General features: G+C 47.6%; 1 protein-coding gene across 1 annotated transcript in view; it reads right to left on the bottom strand.

The window, feature by feature from the left end:
- LOC119407327 (uncharacterized) overlaps positions 1 to 17,684 on the bottom strand; it is a 132,740-nt gene that overhangs the window by 9,464 nt on the left and 105,592 nt on the right. The window contains exons 8-16 of the mRNA XM_037674242.2: positions 16,998 to 17,089; positions 15,857 to 15,938; positions 15,113 to 15,175; positions 14,067 to 14,163; positions 13,133 to 13,213; positions 11,554 to 12,014; positions 9,913 to 10,672; positions 8,980 to 9,223; positions 6,956 to 7,137 (exon numbers count right to left, since the gene is read on the bottom strand). Coding sequence (XP_037530170.1) covers positions 6,956 to 7,137; positions 8,980 to 9,223; positions 9,913 to 10,672; positions 11,554 to 12,014; positions 13,133 to 13,213; positions 14,067 to 14,163; positions 15,113 to 15,175; positions 15,857 to 15,938; positions 16,998 to 17,089 — 2,062 coding nt within the window. The remainder of the gene's footprint in view (positions 1 to 6,955; positions 7,138 to 8,979; positions 9,224 to 9,912; positions 10,673 to 11,553; positions 12,015 to 13,132; positions 13,214 to 14,066; positions 14,164 to 15,112; positions 15,176 to 15,856; positions 15,939 to 16,997; positions 17,090 to 17,684) is intronic.

Below are 17,684 nucleotides of genomic sequence, written 5' to 3'. Positions count from 1 at the left end.
ATTAGTGCAAGGTGCGCCATTTTGTAAAGGGCGCTTCTTGTTACGTTGCCGAAGGACGGACAGAAAGGTTTCCCCGTTCGGTAGGCTGACAAATTCTTACGCATTCATAAGACGACGAGTTCTCGTCATACTCGCTACCGCTGATGGTGCTATGGCACAGCGTTGTGCAACTGGTAAAACTGCAAGAACTACTGCCTGCCGTTAGAGCCAATTACATGTGGATCTCTTAGTAGGGTTGTTACGTTTCAGACGCAGAAGTGGAACAAGGCTTCTTTCAACTTCTTTATGATCTCGCCACCTTAACCGCGAATATATTTACGTTGATGAAGGCCAAAAGACTGCGATCCTAATCAAACACATTTTTATTGGTCGAAAAACGTTTGGCTCGTAAGCAGAGCCTCGTTCGCCCAAGATTATAATTCGTAATAACGCGAGGTAACGTCGACGCGAAATTGTACACAAAGTCACAAGACCACCCACAAGCATCGTAGATGGAAACGCGCGGGTTGCGCGTTAACTTTGTTTTTAAGGCGTTCGCGTAATTATAGCAAAAAAAAGTGCCCCCACCTCCCCGAAGGGAATCGTGAAAAAATGCGAATGCATTTCTTGCGCCGAGAGTACACGGCGCAGTAATTTTAATGGCGTAAAGCTGGACACATCGACGCGCTCAACTGTCTCCCTTTTGGGCGCCTCTTTCAACGAACGCTTCCTACGTGCGTTCGTAATCACCTCAGGGATGTTGCCACCGCCTTCAATGCAGCACTAACGCGTTTAGAACGCGCTGTTTTCAGGCTGTGCCAAGGCAGCACAAACGCTACAAACGCGTTTCAAACGCACTGCATTGAGGCTGTGGCGCAGGGAAGAGAGAGAGTGAACGGCGAGAGAAGGAGCGGCGAAGCACTGCACCTACCCTCTCTCCACACGCGCGGGAGCTCCGATGAGCTCCCGCGATGCGAGCGCCGTCAGACGCCAGAGCATGCTCCTCCTCTCCACTCACTCTCCGCTACTCCGCCCGCACCACCTGCTCCGGTTGCTAGGGGCGAGGATAAGCGCGCGCGCCCGCAGCTGTTGCTATGGGAGAGGGAGTGAGAGCGGAGAGGCGCGCGGACAACGCCGGATGCCTTACATAGCCCGACTAAGAAATGCATTCGCATTTAAAAGAATTGGAGACGACCATAATACTTGACTTCGTTGTGTGGTAGTTGCAGTCGCACGCCGGCGTTCTTCTGCACTAATCTTAGAGGCCACTTAGAAAAAGAGCGCGTGGTTGAGACCTCCTCCGCCAGGTGCCACGACGATCAAAGCTGCTCACCATATTCCAAGGAACTCAATCAATTCGTTTTCGTTAAATATCCTGACTGTTAACTGACCGTTACCTTAAGTAAATTTATGCCACGATATGATATGTATCCAACGTAACTATGAACTTGAAACAGAACCATCGCTGTTTATTTTTTTTAGAAGACTTGTTCGGAATATTCGGAAAACCGGAAGTAACTGCTTGACCGGGAGTGCTTAGAAGGGAAACGAGGGTGTCAATCAGTGCTCGTTCCACTAAAGAAACGGCGATCGCGTGATATAAAGTGCACCGTAATATAATCACACTGGATGGCTTTCGCCTTCGAGTCGTTTTAGGCGAATCCACATAGGCGTGCGCACCAGGGCTGCGGGGGAGGGGGAGGCGCTCCCCCTCCCCCAATCTGAGGGGGGCGCCAAGTCTTCCCCATACCTTTATCCAGTCGCGCCTGTTCCTTCATTGTGTACAGTGCAAGGTTATGGCCATGCAAGTTTTTGACGATAATGGCACTCGAGGAGCCCTGATGTCGCATTCCAGGAACTGTTTATCTCCCATCTATGCCCTGGAAAGCCGGAGACCGAAGGCAGGCCGCGGTGCGAAGCACGTCACTGCATCAACTTCATTTCACCTCCACTGCGGAGCTTGTTTTTTTAACACGAAACTGTTTTATGCCGGGGTCCACCAAGTACATCCGTCACGGATATGACGTTGATAATATGGACGCCAACGGGTGAGAAAGAAAAAAACCAAGGAAAAGATACCCCGCTGGGAATCGAACCCACGACGTTGCGGCCGCGACGGCAAGCGCCCGACGCTATACCGAGTAAGCTAACTCGGGAGATGCTAGACACGGCGCGAACGCGCCTTATATCTTTCACACATTCTCTTTCGCGGCGGGCGGAGCGGGGCGGTGCCGCCGTCTGTGAGGTGTGACAAGAAGTAATGCTTCACGATCGACACTTACTAGCGCTTCCTCCGAGATTGCACGCGATATCGGAGGTAATGGTTAAAGCGTCTCAATACCAGAGAGGTAGACTGGCCGCGCTGGCGTCGCCGAGGCACCCTTGACGCAGTTACGTTCTTTGCCTTTGGCTTCGTGTTAGCGTGCGTCGGCTCATCGGAGTAGTGCAGTTTCCACGTGCACCAACGGGATTTCTCCGCGGCCGACTGCTTCAATTGCGAGAGCACCGACTAACAAAACTGCTGCAATATGCGTTGCAGAAAGGACGCGATTTCGACGGACGAATGTCGTGACTTGGTGGAGCGAGAGCCACGCCTGCGAGACAGGGGCCAGCGGGACGCACGCGTTTGCGGCTTAGGCTACTAACCTCTACCTCCCGTATTGCTGAAGCGCAGTGTGTGTTATGTATGCATGATCACAGGCGTCGGCTACCCATTACTAGAAAGCGCACACCGTGCCATTTCTCTCCCTAATTGACGACGCTTTGAAGAAGCGCATACCGGGTACCAGTGTTGATTACGAGCTTGTTGATATCATCCTTACGCGGGATTCACGATTCGCTGTGTCCAAATATATGTTCACACTGTCAGCTACCACAACGGTTTAATAATGATCATGGGCGTTAGTCGTCGCGATAGAGACATGCTGTCAACATGGTTGCATCCACGTCAAACGCTGCTATAGCTGCCAAACACGAATAGACATTGTACAAGCTCTCATATATCACTACACAATAAGCACTACTTCTGTGGAGACACGTTTCACTTTCGTGTTATACCGATTCCTATGACGGAGGGATCAGCCATGTTTTTTTTTTCGAACTTGACAAACAGGGGTAGGGGGGGGGTGCGGTGCGATGAGACTTCACCTCTCCTAATGAGGAATCCTGCGCACGCCTTTGCGAATGCATACGGGGCCTTGTGAGTTTCAAATGTGTAAGCATTTCTATGCTGACCCAACGTGATAACTATGTCGATCTGTCCGTCAAGTAAGACGATCGCCGCTACAAAGAAAGAAATGTATAAAACAAAGTAGATCTTCTTGCCGGTGCTGGGGTCTGAACCCAAGCCTGTGAAGACAAGTGTCTTAACCACTGCCCTATTCGTGAACGCGAGATCTCGCTGGAGCCGACGTCTAGACAAGCGGTCTTCCTCTTCTTCAAGGCTGCAGCCGCAGCTGAAGACAGTTGCAGCCTTGATCAAGACAAGTCCGCTTGTCGAAACATCGGCTCTAGCGACGGGTGGTCATGAATCTTTAGAGCGCAGCTCTTAGGCACCCGTTACTGCGTACAGGGGCGTCGCCGTTGTTGTCGGAGTAACCGACAGAGCGAACGAGGATGAAAGAGAGGCTGCTCCAAGGAGTTCTCCACCATGAGACCCAGCGAGCCGCTGTGTTAGCGTCTGAAATGCCTCGTGCCTGCTCGCACTTCTTGTGACAGCGCGACTCATGCTCTCGCGCACGGGCACGAGAAAGTAGGTTGACCTGCGAGGCTTGGGAGAAGAATACGTGCGTCGACCGAAGGGGCACTATGTGTGTGGAACGCTCGAGCGGACTCTTAAGGGGTATTCAGACGGGGGAGAAATGCTCGGGGGAGACGGGGGGATTGCGGATCACGTGACCGCGACGTCACGGATTAGCGAGTGGGTGTGATCCCCCCGCGCCTCCTCGAGGGAGAAGGGGACCTTTTCCCCGAAAGGACAAACGATCCCCCGGCGGTGGATATGGCGAAATTTCGGGCTCTTGTTTGGCCACATTGTTGCACTTGCTCCTGCAGAGAGCGGCCGCGGGTGTACAGTCTGCACCCGCATGGTCGTCAGCAGCTCGTCAAACGGGTGGTGCAAGCCACCAGAGTAGTCTAGTAACACTGGTCTCCCCCTCCGTTCGCCTCGTCCGTGTGAGTGGGGGGCATTTGTGGAGACTTCTCCTCGCGAGCTGACGTCACTAGGCTGCGCCTTTATCCCCCGAGCATTTCTCCCCCGTCTGAATACCCCTTTAGGGGCCCTTTATAGTCCAGCGCAGCGTTCGCGTCAGCCAGCGGCGGCGGACGTTGGCGACGCTAGGTTCACGAGGTAACGTTGGCGCGAAAACCTAGCCTTCTATACTGCAACTAGCGCCGCGCCGTGCCGCGCCGCGTTGCCTTGACGCATGCGCATTTGCTCAACTTATGGCAAAATCAAAGCACCTAAGCAGCTGCGCTCAGAATATGCATTGGGCAGTATGGTTATCGTCGGTGAATGTTTTTGCATTTATTTTTTTCTTTATAACTTCGATCGTCTTATGTGACGGACGGACTCACGTATTTAATATGGAGACAATTTAGTGAGAACCATAGAGTTTCCTACAATACTTACTAGAGGGAACTCTGGCGCTAGTGTCTATGGGAGCTGCAACGAATGACGCTTCAGCCAGCATGGGAATGATGGGTAGTACACGGATTTGTCTAAACTTCGTTCTTTCGGCTCCGTTTGGCTGCGCGTCGCCTGCATCCGCTTTGTCGCAAAACGAAGTTTAGCAAAAGTCATCAGTTCCACTTCACCACTTTAACTTTTTTAGGCTCACCAAATCAAACCTGGTCACGAAGTTCACAACGGTCTATTCTTTTATCGAAAACGAACGCCAAAACACAGCAATAAACAAAGCCACAAGTACGTTTGAAGCCGCAAGCACGAAGACTAGGCAAATTTGTGTAGTACCCATCATTCCCATGGTAGCTGAACGATCGCAGCGCCAGAGTCCCCTCTAGTTAATTATAGGAATCTCTATGGTGAGGACAGCAAGCTGCCCTGTGCAGCTACTACGTTCAACGGTCTACATTCTTTTTGCAAATGCACTGCTATTGGAGCCAATTACACGCGGATTCCTCAGTAGGGTTCTTTCGTTTCAGGCACGCAAGTCGAACAAGGTTTCTTTGAACTTCTTTTTGATCTATCCTTGTAAACTGCGTACATACTTACATTCATTTGAACCACAAGACTACATTCATAATCAAGCGCTTAAGTTTTTGTCGAAAAGCTTTCAACAGATGAGCGAGGCCTCGCTTGGCCGAAACTATTATCCGTAAATAGGCAGGCTCTCCATTCGTGCCTCACTTTTACTTATATAACCGGTTGCAACTTAAAACGGGTTAAGACTTCGTTTGGTCGAGAATTTCGATTTTGGGATTGTGCAATCATCCGATACGTACAGACTTGCTTTATCTTTCAAAAAATTTATCACACTTGGGCACTCGTGGTTTCAAAAATAATTTTTGGTCCTTTCTTCGACAGGCAATGTTGGTGCCCCCCTAGGTGATCTCTGCGTTTTTCTCAAAACATTTTTGGATCTTTGTGTACTTTTTTCTGGGGAACTATAGGACAAAGCAAACAAAAAAGTTTACACATGGTAACTTTTGGCATCTACATAATTGGAACTAGAATCAGTACCCTAAAGCATCTGTATTTTTTTAGTATAAAGAAAACCGCTCATAAATGGCGATTTTTGTACATCGAAAGACATAGAAAAAACATAACAAATCTTGTTTTTGTTGTACGCTCACAATTTTAGTTCCACTTCTGTAAGAACTTAATAGCTATCTTCGCGCAAAATTACAATGCTCTTCAGATAAGAGATCTCAACAAAAAGTGCATATGTATCAAAACAAAAAACACGCAAACAAAAACTACTTAATACAATTTAAAACTAATTTTGACCTCCAATGCAACCAGCGTCTATCTTTAAAATTCCTTGCAAATTTTTGGGCCACAGCTTTCATTACTACCGCTGTACAGCAAAACTTTGGAACTCCCTTTCAAAGAGAGAAAGAGAGAGGAACAACTTGAATTATTTCAGGCACACTGCTGGGCTGGGCTCCCACCTAGGAACTAACGGAGAGACCGCGTCTCCCGGCAGCTACCACGGCCCGCTTGATTATGACCTGGCCCAGGAATAACTTAAACGGGCGCTGAAACACTTTTGCGAATAATCGTAATTATCAAATGACCTCAGTACCAGAGTTCTCAGCGCAACCGTAAATGGCACACCTCCTTGTTTTTCTGGCGTCCGTCCGCATCCGCTCACGGAGATAAAAAAGAACCACGTGACCTCCGAGCAAGCGATGATTTCACACAATGACTTCACCATGGCGCCACAGATCAAAAAAGTTTGTGATGTTACGTATGTGTGTGTGTGTGTGTGTGTGTGTGTGTGTGTATATATATATATATATATATATATATATATATATATATATATATATATATATATAGTGAAGAAAGAAACTACGACTTTCGTTGATTCGGCACTGTATATTTTCACTAACGTTTCGTCTGGTGGACCAGACTTTTGACAAAGTCTGTTCCACCAGACGAAACGTTAGTGAAAATATACAGTGCCGAATCAACGAAAGTCGTAGTTTCTTCATTACTTATTCTATCGGGGTCCGCGTGATTCTTTTCCCACTACTATATATATATATATATACATATATATATATATATATATATATATATATATATATATATATATATATATATATATATATAATCTGTGTGTGTGTGTACTCGAAAACGGTGCATACAGAACGTGCACGTGACCGGCGCTCCTTTCAGGGCCGCATTTCTGTACACTCGCCGGCACTGGGTTTCTCGCGTATGATGACGCCGCCAGTGATGTCTGTGAGTTATAAAATCTTCGCTTAAAAACAAAAACACTAAGCTTACCGTGAATGAGCTGCTGCTCGGACGGCATGGAAGAGCGGCGCCGCAGTGCACCGACCAGGCCGCAAGCCGGAAGAGCACTTCCGGTCTCGGAAACGCTTCCGGCCACACTGGCGGGGTCGTCCAGGAAGGACACCTGTCGCTCGAGGCCCAGTGAAGTCGGTGCCGAACTCCTCCGGTTGTTCCTGGTAAAGATGGCGACGCAAATGTGAGTTCGTGCTTTAATGGCGGCAGCTAGCTGACTCTAAGGAAAACCAAGATTATGAGCTACGCTTTTTGTCGAGTCCCGGCTTTTCACGTATGTGACTTTCTTTATAAAGAGGCACGTTGACTCTCTTTAGGGTCCACGACTCTCCGACGAGAGTATAACGTTCCCCAGAGTGAGTTCACGTGTCCCTTTAAAGAGAGTCATATACGTGGCAGTTCGGGACTCGCATAAAGGAGTCAAATGACTCTTGTTCCTTACAGTGCTTCCGCATAAACGAAATAGAAGTTCCTTTTTTTTAGTTTTTGTATAAACCGCGCGGGTATAGTGCGAACTGCAACGTTAAACAATTGCAACCCTACAAATTATATTTTTCGGCAAAATCTGAGCAAGAACACAGAACCCTTAACTCAAAACGCCCTTTTTCAAAGTGTTTTAAGCGAAATATACACGTTCTTGTACACCGCAGACGGCGCACGCAAGGCTTAACTTGACTTTATAAAGATGAAAAACTTCTATAAAGTTCACCAAACAGAGCATTGTATTATTCTGTTACGAATTTGTGTCTTGCTTACCTTTGTGTAGATTTGCATTTATGTGCACGATGTATTCTATTTGCACATCTGTATTAATTTCTAAAGTGTATTTTCATACTTTTGTTCTGCACTTTCTGTTACATTTTCTTGTCTATAAGCAGCTGTTAGCACATATACAGCAAACAATCCCCATTAGGCGACATATCGTCTTTAACTTCAATTCGCTGGCTGAAAAAAGAAAGATCCGAATATCATGCAATCCTCTGTCTGAAAGAAATTAATCCTTCAATCAAGTATAAAAAGGTTCCAACATTTACCGGACCTGTACCGCGTAGTAATAATTCGCACGCTAATTAAATTAATGACCACGGTGTATGACACGGACACACGTACTAACTCGACGGCCCCGAGCATCACAACGCTGAAGTTACGCAGAGCGCAAACAGAAGTGAGCGAACGTGCTGAGGTACTTCTCACTTCTTCGAGATAACGCGAGCTTTGAGAAAACGCGAGGTAGATTTGTGTGATATTAGCCGCACAAATCCACCGGCGCCCAAGACTACACGCCGTTTCATGCAGCATGTGCAACGTTGTGAAAGCTAGCGAGACTTCTTGCAGTAAATGCGTTAGCGCCAAGAAATAGTTGAATTATTTTACTACCCGTAATGTGGTTTTTTTTTGTTTTTAGGCTGAGAAATTAATGAAGACGCTTCGTTCCTTAGGAATATACAAAACTCCGTAGTATATACGGTTGTCAAAAGGTTGTCCTGGATGGCTAGGCGTCTCTTTGTTTCCGTATCGTGGCCTCTGCGATTGGTTCCGGTAGCGCGCTGCCGGAGCGAGTCATGGAGGCCACGTAAACAACGACGAAATCCAAGCGCGAGACACGCGGACTTACACATTTCACTGACCCAACTTATAGCTGAACCCTCGAAGCCACTGCTGATTACTCAGAAGAGTGGGCGCGCGCGTCGTCTTTCACTACCTGTGCAGCGCAGAGGGCATTGGCTTTTATGACTTGACCTCCACATGGCGCGATCACTAACAGAGACGCACGCTCTGCTGCTCCTATGCCCCACGATGGCGCGCTATGCGTTTCTTCCCTCATACCCTCTCGCATGCATTCTCTCAATTCCACTGCGTACTGAACGAGAGACGCAGTAGGATCTTATCGCACTTCATCCATTCACAGAACATCACGGCGACGACGACGGCGTCGACAAATTTTCTCATGGAGCGTCCCTATAACTAGTATCGCAATAAAATACAGAGACGGAAGCTCGCACCTTGCGCAGTTTCTCCACGAGGCCTCGGGCGGATGGTCGAACTCGATCTGGTGCGCTTCTCGCTCGTTGGTTAGGCTGAAGCGATGCGACCACGACGGCATCGGTACGTCCTCGTTATCGTCCAGCGACGTGGTCGCCTCCATACCCTTGCACTTTCGGCCCAAAGATGTGCCCTCGCTCGGCGGCGGCTCGATTGTGAACGTCGCCTTGGGTGACGACGTGGTGGGTACGACCGATGGCGGTGCTGAGGGTAGGAAAAAATGTTTGTAGTCATAATGGACAAATACGAAAAAGAAAACACTGGATTAAGTGATGGCGGATAACTCGAACTGCGTGTGCTGCCTGCGCACAACGCCTACGTTTTTGCAATGTGTTGTAGCTCATTGTATTACAGCATCGTTAGTCTTGTAGCATCTCTGCCTCCCTATCTGACGTATTCACCCACATCCCAGTGAGAGGCAGCTGACTAAATCTGTTTTTTTTTCTCCCACTGAGTGTTTCTATAATACTACGCTTAACAGGACGCAGTGCAGGGCTTTGTGGGTTGGCACAACCACAATTACCTAACGAGGCAAATGCCACAAGACCCAGTGTAGCCAGATGCAGTGAACAACGTATCCCAATGTGTAGTATGGTCGTTTTGTATTATGCATACATTTTGCTCTTTTAAGCTTATGTAACCTCCTTTGTTGTTTTAGTGATGCGTGTATAGAAATGGGTATGACGCTCTGTCAGGCATCCATGCCTATTTGTCATCCTCTTAGACAGGATAAATGTACATTTTGTTATTTGTGATTGTCTTAAGAGAATGAAAAACCCGTCGGCATGAGTGCAGAAAAAGGTGTCAGGTGATCAGTGCGTTTTGAATTGTCAACGAAGAAAGTCTGAGGAGTGCTTAAAAAAACATTCGTGTAACCATGTTATCCTACTCACCACGCGTCCTGTTCGCGAGTTGCGCCGGAGTGCGTTGCAGGCGAGCTCGCTTCGTTTGAGCAGGCGGCTTCGCCCGCGAACTCCCCGACGTCAAGTCGCCCTCTCCGCGTTCCCGAACCACGGCTGTGGAAGACCGCGAACCACCACCACGACCGTCACCACTACCAGCGTTCGCTCGCGTCATGACGTCACTTCCTGCGGGCGACGTCACTCCAGACGGCGGCGGCGAGGGCGTTCCGCAACCGTTCTCGCAAGTCTTTGAGCCCGAAGAGTCACCTTCTCGCGCCCGGTCCGACGTGTCATCCTCTTGAGCATGCTCCTCTTCCGCAGCGGTTGGTTCCCGATCTCCCTGTCCGTCTTCCTCAGCCGTAGTCTTGTCCTCGCCGTCCTGTCCTCCTGCTGCCGTCGTCTGCTCTTTCGTCTTCGCCGTCGTCTGCTTCTCCTTACTCTCGTCACCACTTCCGGCTTCCTTGTCTTCGCCGTCGCCAAGTTCGACCTCCATTGATGAGGAGAAGGCGAACACGGACTCGGAGCGTCGCGGGAAGGCCCGCTTCGAAGGGGTCGACACGAACGGCTCCGAGGTCCGTCGGTACGGCGGGTACGAGATGGGCTGGTGCACGAGGAAGCGGCGCTCGCTCTCCCGGGACACCCTCTGGAGCACCGTGCTGATGGGCGCCCCTTCGTGGGTGCTGGACAGCGACAGCAGACTCGTCGTCGGCTGCAGGTTCTCGGCCGACAGTGCCGGCGACGAGGGCCTCTCCTGCGAGGTGGAAGAATGATAGAGGAACATGAGGACAGTAGCGTAAACACGGTAAAACAAATAGTGCTACTACACAAGCGCTGTGTTGTGTGTATCGTTGTTCGTTTGTCCGCGTTTCTTAAAATGTTGCAATGTTGTCCTCAAGATCATGTACAGCGAGCTAGGCCTCCAGTACACAGTAAGTTTTGAATGTCTATCCATTCAAGCAACAAGATGAAGAGGATACGGTCACTGAACAAGTCACGGTGTAGAGACATTTGTAGACCGCGATCACGGACACCGAACGAGTCCCGAAACGTCTCGGCGCATCTTTTCACCTTGACAATGGTCAGTGGCAGTAACTTCCTCATGCCTTGGCGGTTACTTGCTAAAACAACCTGAATATAGACCCAATACTTGTCATCGTTTACGGCTCTACGGAATGCCTGCGTAATTGTTTACAGACGAAAAGTAAAACTGAATTATTAACTAATTAATTAGCTAGGTTGACAGTCGACTAACAAGGAATGCAAAAGACCAGGAAAGCACAAGGGAAAAAACACTCATCCTGCGGTTTTCGCTCCAAATGTGGTGCGTCTTGTGCTGTCTACCTATGGACTACCTAAACATCCCCGCTTTTTCCCTTCCCTCCTCTCTCCCTGTCTCTCCCTCTCATCTGTCTATCTATTTCCCTTCTCCAATGCCCCAGTGGAAAGTAGCCGACCGGAAGCTTATCTGGTTAAGCTCCGTGCCTTTTGCCTTTCTGTTACCTTTATTCCTGCTTCCCGTTGAAATGTAGATATGCCGTTTAACACCAATCATTATCACCATCACAGTCAACTCCAATCGGATACACGCCTGAGTCTGGGAAATGTGACTGACTCGGAATGAATGTGACTGACCTCCGGCGGCTGCAGGCGTCCCGTCGCTGCCGCGGCGTCGGCGCCCTTGGCCACCGCGAGGGGCAGCGACTGCCTTCGGCGCCGGATGACGGTCCGCGACGGCAGCTTGGGCACGCTGAGCGGCATGCTGTGGCGTCGTCCCCAAGCGCTCGACCCCAACGTCTCTTCCATCCAGGAGTAGCGGGCCACCGTGGCGCTGCGGCGCCGCAGAAGCGGCGGCAGCTCTTCGTCGTCTTCGTCGTCGAAGTCTAGCAGGTCGCCCTCGTCCTCCTCCGAAGCAAGCGGAGCGTTGAGGTCCGTCTCGAAGGACGCCGAAGCGGCCGAGTCGTCGGCCGCGGCCACCTTCTTCTCCCACTGGACGTGGTTCAGCCACAGGTTGCGCAGCAGCTCGCGCGACAGAGGCGTGTCCAGGAACTGGTCCCAGATCTCGAACAGCGGGCTCACCACGTACTTGTAGAAGTCTGAAACGGGTGACATGTGACAGCGAGTAAGAAAGGAATCAATGCACTATTCCGACTGAAGCTTAAAGGGCCCCTAAACCACCCAGAGGTCGAAATTCAGCTGTGTTGTTGTAGTTGTGCACAAGTTTACAACGAAAATGTGGCCGCGAGACTTTTTCGAAATGGTGCCGTGATAGCGGAGTTACACGCGTTTGATGATCGAAATGAGGCCGTCGCTCGTTTCGATCTTTCCTTTGACGTCACCAGGTTCTCCTGGTGACGTCAAACCAACGCTGGGGTTACCGAAAGACCCAGAAAGGAGCATGGGAGTGTTTTTTTATTGTGTCGCGCCCGCGGCGTGTAGCGCTGCCACGTTTGGCCCTGTTCATCGTGACGGCGCTCTGAACTCTGATCGCGTTTACTTGAAATTACGTACGCGATGCAAGAAAAAATTCACGTCTATTTATGCTCCACCACTCGACAAAGGTATAACATGCCTTATTTGTTATGAGACATTGAAACTCTAACCCCATGAGTGTACAGCGACTTACCAGAATGAATACGCGCTAGTCTCGTTGCAACTATAACCTCAGCAAAGGCAAACAGAATTATATAAATAACTGCAACAACCAAATTATGCCCTCGTAACATCGGTGGTTCTAAACTCATTACCACTGACATTAGAGAGACACTGACAAAACCGTAAGTGCCTCTAGCACCACACTCTAAAAAAGGGGTGTCCTTTGACTCTACTTTTATACATGTGAGAGTCAATGTGTAGCACTTCCTTTAGAGAGGCACATTGACTCTGTTTAGGAGAGTCGTGCGTTGACTCTTTTGGAAAGTCGTGCGTCCCACGGCTCTACTAAAAAGAGTCAACGTGCCTCTCTAAAGTGCTACACACGTGACACGCACATGTATGAAAAGAGAGTCAGAGTTTTTATAGTGCATTTCCTGACAAGATATGTTACTGCAATCAGTTTAAGGTAACCATATTTTAGAAACAATCTTACTTTAGGAACAGTGCTCGACCGAAAATGGAGAAGGGCATTGCCTTCAACAAGAAGCCGTTAGACAACAATGTCACTTCGCGGAGCAACATGCGTAACTCACTCAAATGTGCGACAGGCTAAACTCACCAGCTTGTATCTTGGCTACCGTAGTCCTCTCTCTATCACAGATTGGAGTGACTGGGATGTTCAGCCGTTTCTCAAAGTCACCTGGGAACATAATAAGGGCGAGTGATTAGTGAGTCCTGAGTACCATGGCTAAAAGTCACCTTAGCAGGAGAAGTAATAGCCATGTAAGGCAGCATCACGGAAGTGACGCGTCAGCCTCCTAACTTAATGGGGAGACAAGTGCAAAAACGGTAACACTAACTTTATAACAAGCCTGTAACTCGGTTGATTGCGAAAGCTTTTGAGAAGAAACACACAAAGTTCAAGTAAATACATGTGGTTAGGCAGCCAGCACGTATTGTTTCGTCCCAGGTTGAAGAAATATTTTTCTGTTCATATTGACAAATATTCAATGAAGCTTCCACATATCATGTACTGCTGAACAGTTATCAGCACTGCATTATCACCGGGCACTTTGTTTGTCCCAGATCATGAGGATGAAATTATCATAATTCATGTCAACTGTAACATTTTATTTACTACATAAACTGGACTTTTATCGTCGAATTCTAGTAAATGGTTATAGCGCTCTAAAAGAATTATTTGTTGGGCTTTTTCGGTCGTACGCAACTGGCTAGAGAGCTCCTGTCTTCCTCTTATTTCTTGTGTTTATCGTTTTTTTTTTTTCCTGCGTTAATATGTCTCTGGCGGTTATAGCGCTCGTGGAGATAAATAATTACAAGTTAGTAAATCCCCTCTATTTAGACAACGTCTAAATGCCACTACTGCTCGTAACCATTCTCAAGCTGTTCAATTATTTCAGCTTATGTGACAAGGTAGATGCTGCTACTCGTAACCAATCTGTCTCCACTAAAACTGTCGTCCCATGCACCAGAGCGATGAAGCAGTGGTTTAGGTCACGCGGTCACTTTACAAGCTCGGTGTGTCATCGTACCTTGCCTGTAGAACTCTTTGCAGACTTGCAGGCTCCACCGGTGGCTGATATCCCAGGGACGGCAGGGGTTTCCCAAGTCGGCGCACTTCAGAGCAATCTGTGCATGGCATAAAAGCTCCAAGATTAAACGATCGATCGCTTTTAAAGTAACGCGGATAACTTATATACCAGAATTCTAGACACCGTGGCCAACACAAATAGAACAGTGCGTTCGCATCTGTCACCGCCTGTTCACATGGCATGCCCATTTTAAAAATTAAGACAAACAAGGCAGACACGTGCCATGACGACGCATACCGTAAGTATGTCAGGATTTATGTAGTGTGCCTCTGATTAGTTTAGCGAAAGCCTTCACTTCTCTAAGGAACATACCCCGTGAAATGATTGACGGTTAAAGGGACACTAAAGAGCAAAACAATTTTTCTCGCATTAGTAAAGTAGTCTTTCACGATACCAAAAACAGCACGCTTGCTGCGAGAAGACGCGAAAAAAGAAAATACAGGTGGCGACGCCACCTTAGAATTCCCGCACCATTTGCCGTGACGTCACATATTTTTGACGGCACCTGCTTGGGCCTACGTAGTTCCTAATCGGTTAAATCGAAGTACATTGTCCTCTGAGGGGGCCAGAGACTTGACATAACGAGTTTGTGGAAATTTCGTCGAGCCAGTGGCGCCAAAATACGTTAAATGCTCTTTGAAATCTTTTACGTCACAAATTACAAAGTTTGGCGCGAAATTTAAAAACGAAACTTTGAACTTGGTTTTCTTCTCTAATAATAAACCTATGGTGGTGAAATAAACTACACAAGAGTTCTCCGAGCACACGTTATCAATTCAAACGAATTCATTGCTCCTCTTCAGTGTCCCTTTAAAAAGTCCTAAAAAACCGCGACATATCAACATCACAAAACTTCACAGGAATTTCTAAAGGTTAGATTCTGTTTACACAAGTTCAATCTCAAGTCACGGTATTAAAAAAAACAATAATGGGAGCATCATGGGAAGTAACTGCGCAACACTGGCTTTGGTCTATTGAGTACGTACCTGGAGAATGAAGTGACGGTATTCCTTGTCTGCCATGTCGAGCACGTTGTTCTCCAAGTATCGCTGTGTAAATTCAAGGCGTAAAAAATTGCATAAAAGAACCATTCATACTAATTCTTCAAGCAGGCAAATAGCTAGGCATGTCTGACAGCTCCGGAGAAATTAGGCGAAAAGAATTTAACTGAAACTGTGTCTCAACCACCCTAAGTCTAGCCTTACTTATTACTACTAGCAAAAACTTATCATCACTAGCAAAAGCTTGGCATTGCTAGCAAAACGTAGCTAGGTCGAACACTAGCTCCGCAGCTGGTTCCAGCCTGGCACCACTAGCGCAAGCTGAGTACTTTTTTTATCTACACTACTGCACTTCTGCCTTTTTAATTTCGTACTGCAGCCCCTCTGGCTTGGGCTTAGCTAGTGGCTCGCAATATTTCTGAATAGGTGAAGCAATTAAAAATAATAATATCTGGGGTTTAACGTCCCAAAACCACCATATGATTATGAGAGACGCCGTAGTGGAGGGCTCCGGACATTTCGACCACCTGGGGTTCTTTAACGTGCACCTAAATCTAAGTACACGGGCCTCAAACATTTTCGCCTCCATCGAAAATGCAGCCGCTGGGGCCGGGATTCGATCCCGCGACCATCGGGTCAGCAGTCGAGCGCCATAACCACTAGACCACCGTGGCGGGGCGAAGCAATTAAAAATAACAGCACTATTAAAGGGGCAATGAAAGTCTTTACCTTGAACCTGGACAGGAACTCCTGCTGCCGAGTGATGTCCGTTGCCAGGATGAGGCTTCGAATTTGTTCTTCAATTTCATCCCTGCACGGAATTAGATCACGATGAGAAATACATCGTGCTTCGACACCATACACTCACAGATTCCGTTTACGGAGTTCAAGCTTGACAGAGTTAAGAAAAAGAAATCGAGAAAAGCATGCTGGCAGCGGCCTTGCTAAATGATAATGATAATGATAGTCCTTGCTATTGACAGGTCTTGTGAAGACCTGGAAAGCTCGTGGCAATTGCACGTGGCAAAAAGGACAGCTTGAGAGATTCATGTTAGTAAAAACAAGAAACAAAGACTTGAAAAAGACCGAGTAGGAAGCAAAGCATCGGACACTAAACATCAACTGCTTATACTAACTGATGAGCCACCAGAACACCACATTTGCAACATGCGTGCGTCTGCATCGTAAAACTTGAACGCGTAAATTCTTGTAGTATAGCGTTAAAGTGTACACCGATAGTTAATGCGCAGCGGCACGCTTGCTGGAGGGTGCAAGTAGAAACTATGATCTATGTTAAGTGTTTCATAAGCGGCTCCAGCAATCAGTGACACTCCTGGTTCCCTTCCAAGCACTTACGGTTTTCCGAAGATTCACAAAAATTCTGGAATATAAAACTGGTACGAAATTGATGCTTATCGTTCAAGTTTGGAGTTATATTGGATACATATAATATGAGAGCGTACGTTTACTTAAGATAAGGGCCAATAAACTGTCAGGATAAGTAATGAAAATTAGGTGAATGGGTTCATTGAAAAAACAGACATTTTTCTTGCGAGCAGCTCGGATTGTTGCGGCTCCTGGCGGAGCACATCCCAACCACGCGCTTGTTTCTACATGGACTCCGAGATCCGCTTCGGCAGTGTGACGAAACACTAATTTTAACCAATGGATACACCAGGCCACACGAACGCGCAGGTGTAAGTCCCACTCCCAGAAACCCAAGTAGAGAATTAGGGTCGCCTCCAGTTTTTTATACAGCTCGTGCAGGAAACCCTGACGCATTGCGACCTCCGTATCGACGTGGGAAATTGCAACTGACTTCGCTTAGTCTGCAGACAACCACGATAAGTAACGTGCATAGGGTACTCACCATACAGAAGTGGCCAGGTGATCGAAAATCCCAGACTGACGCAGGCAGGACACGGCAGAACGCCAATGATGGTTCTCTAGCACCGAGAAATTCTAAAGACAGGAAAAAAAAAGAATCGGAGTACCAAGTAAGCCGTGGGACGTGTTGTCGTTAGCGAAACCCGCGGGTACTTAAAATGCGCATTTTTAAAAATGTTGTTGCAACATTTCTTTTAACCCTTTGACACGCTTTGTGCACAATTGTCTACACCACTTATTTTTGCTAATTGTGTCGACTAGTGGCTGAGAGAGCGCAAGATAGATTGACCTATCTATAAATTGAACCTCCTGCGCAATAAATGTGTCCTCATTTTGTGCAGTGCACTGCGGAATATAGTCACTTTGCTGAAGTACTTTGCTGAAGTCACTTTGTTGAAGTACTTTGTTGAAATCACTTTGCTGAAGTCGACGAGTAGTTCGACGAGCCCCTTCCCGCGAACCACGACAAAAGTGTAATTTTTCTTTACTCGAAATGGACATAACCGAACACGAATTTGCGCTGAATATCTAGCCAAAGGTTTGATTCTATTTATGCAAAAACAGAGCATGAATGACTTCAGGATAAATAGTTATTTAACTACAATTTAATTAGGATTAATTACTATAACACACATAAATCAATGTACTATGGCATTATTTTTGTTAAAAT

This window comes from Rhipicephalus sanguineus, chromosome 10, assembly GCF_013339695.2.
Source record: "Rhipicephalus sanguineus isolate Rsan-2018 chromosome 10, BIME_Rsan_1.4, whole genome shotgun sequence".
In the NCBI taxonomy this organism is placed as follows: domain Eukaryota; kingdom Metazoa; phylum Arthropoda; class Arachnida; order Ixodida; family Ixodidae; genus Rhipicephalus; species Rhipicephalus sanguineus.
The sequence above is the reverse complement of the archived record's forward strand: the minus strand, read 5'-3'. Positions and strand labels throughout refer to the sequence as shown.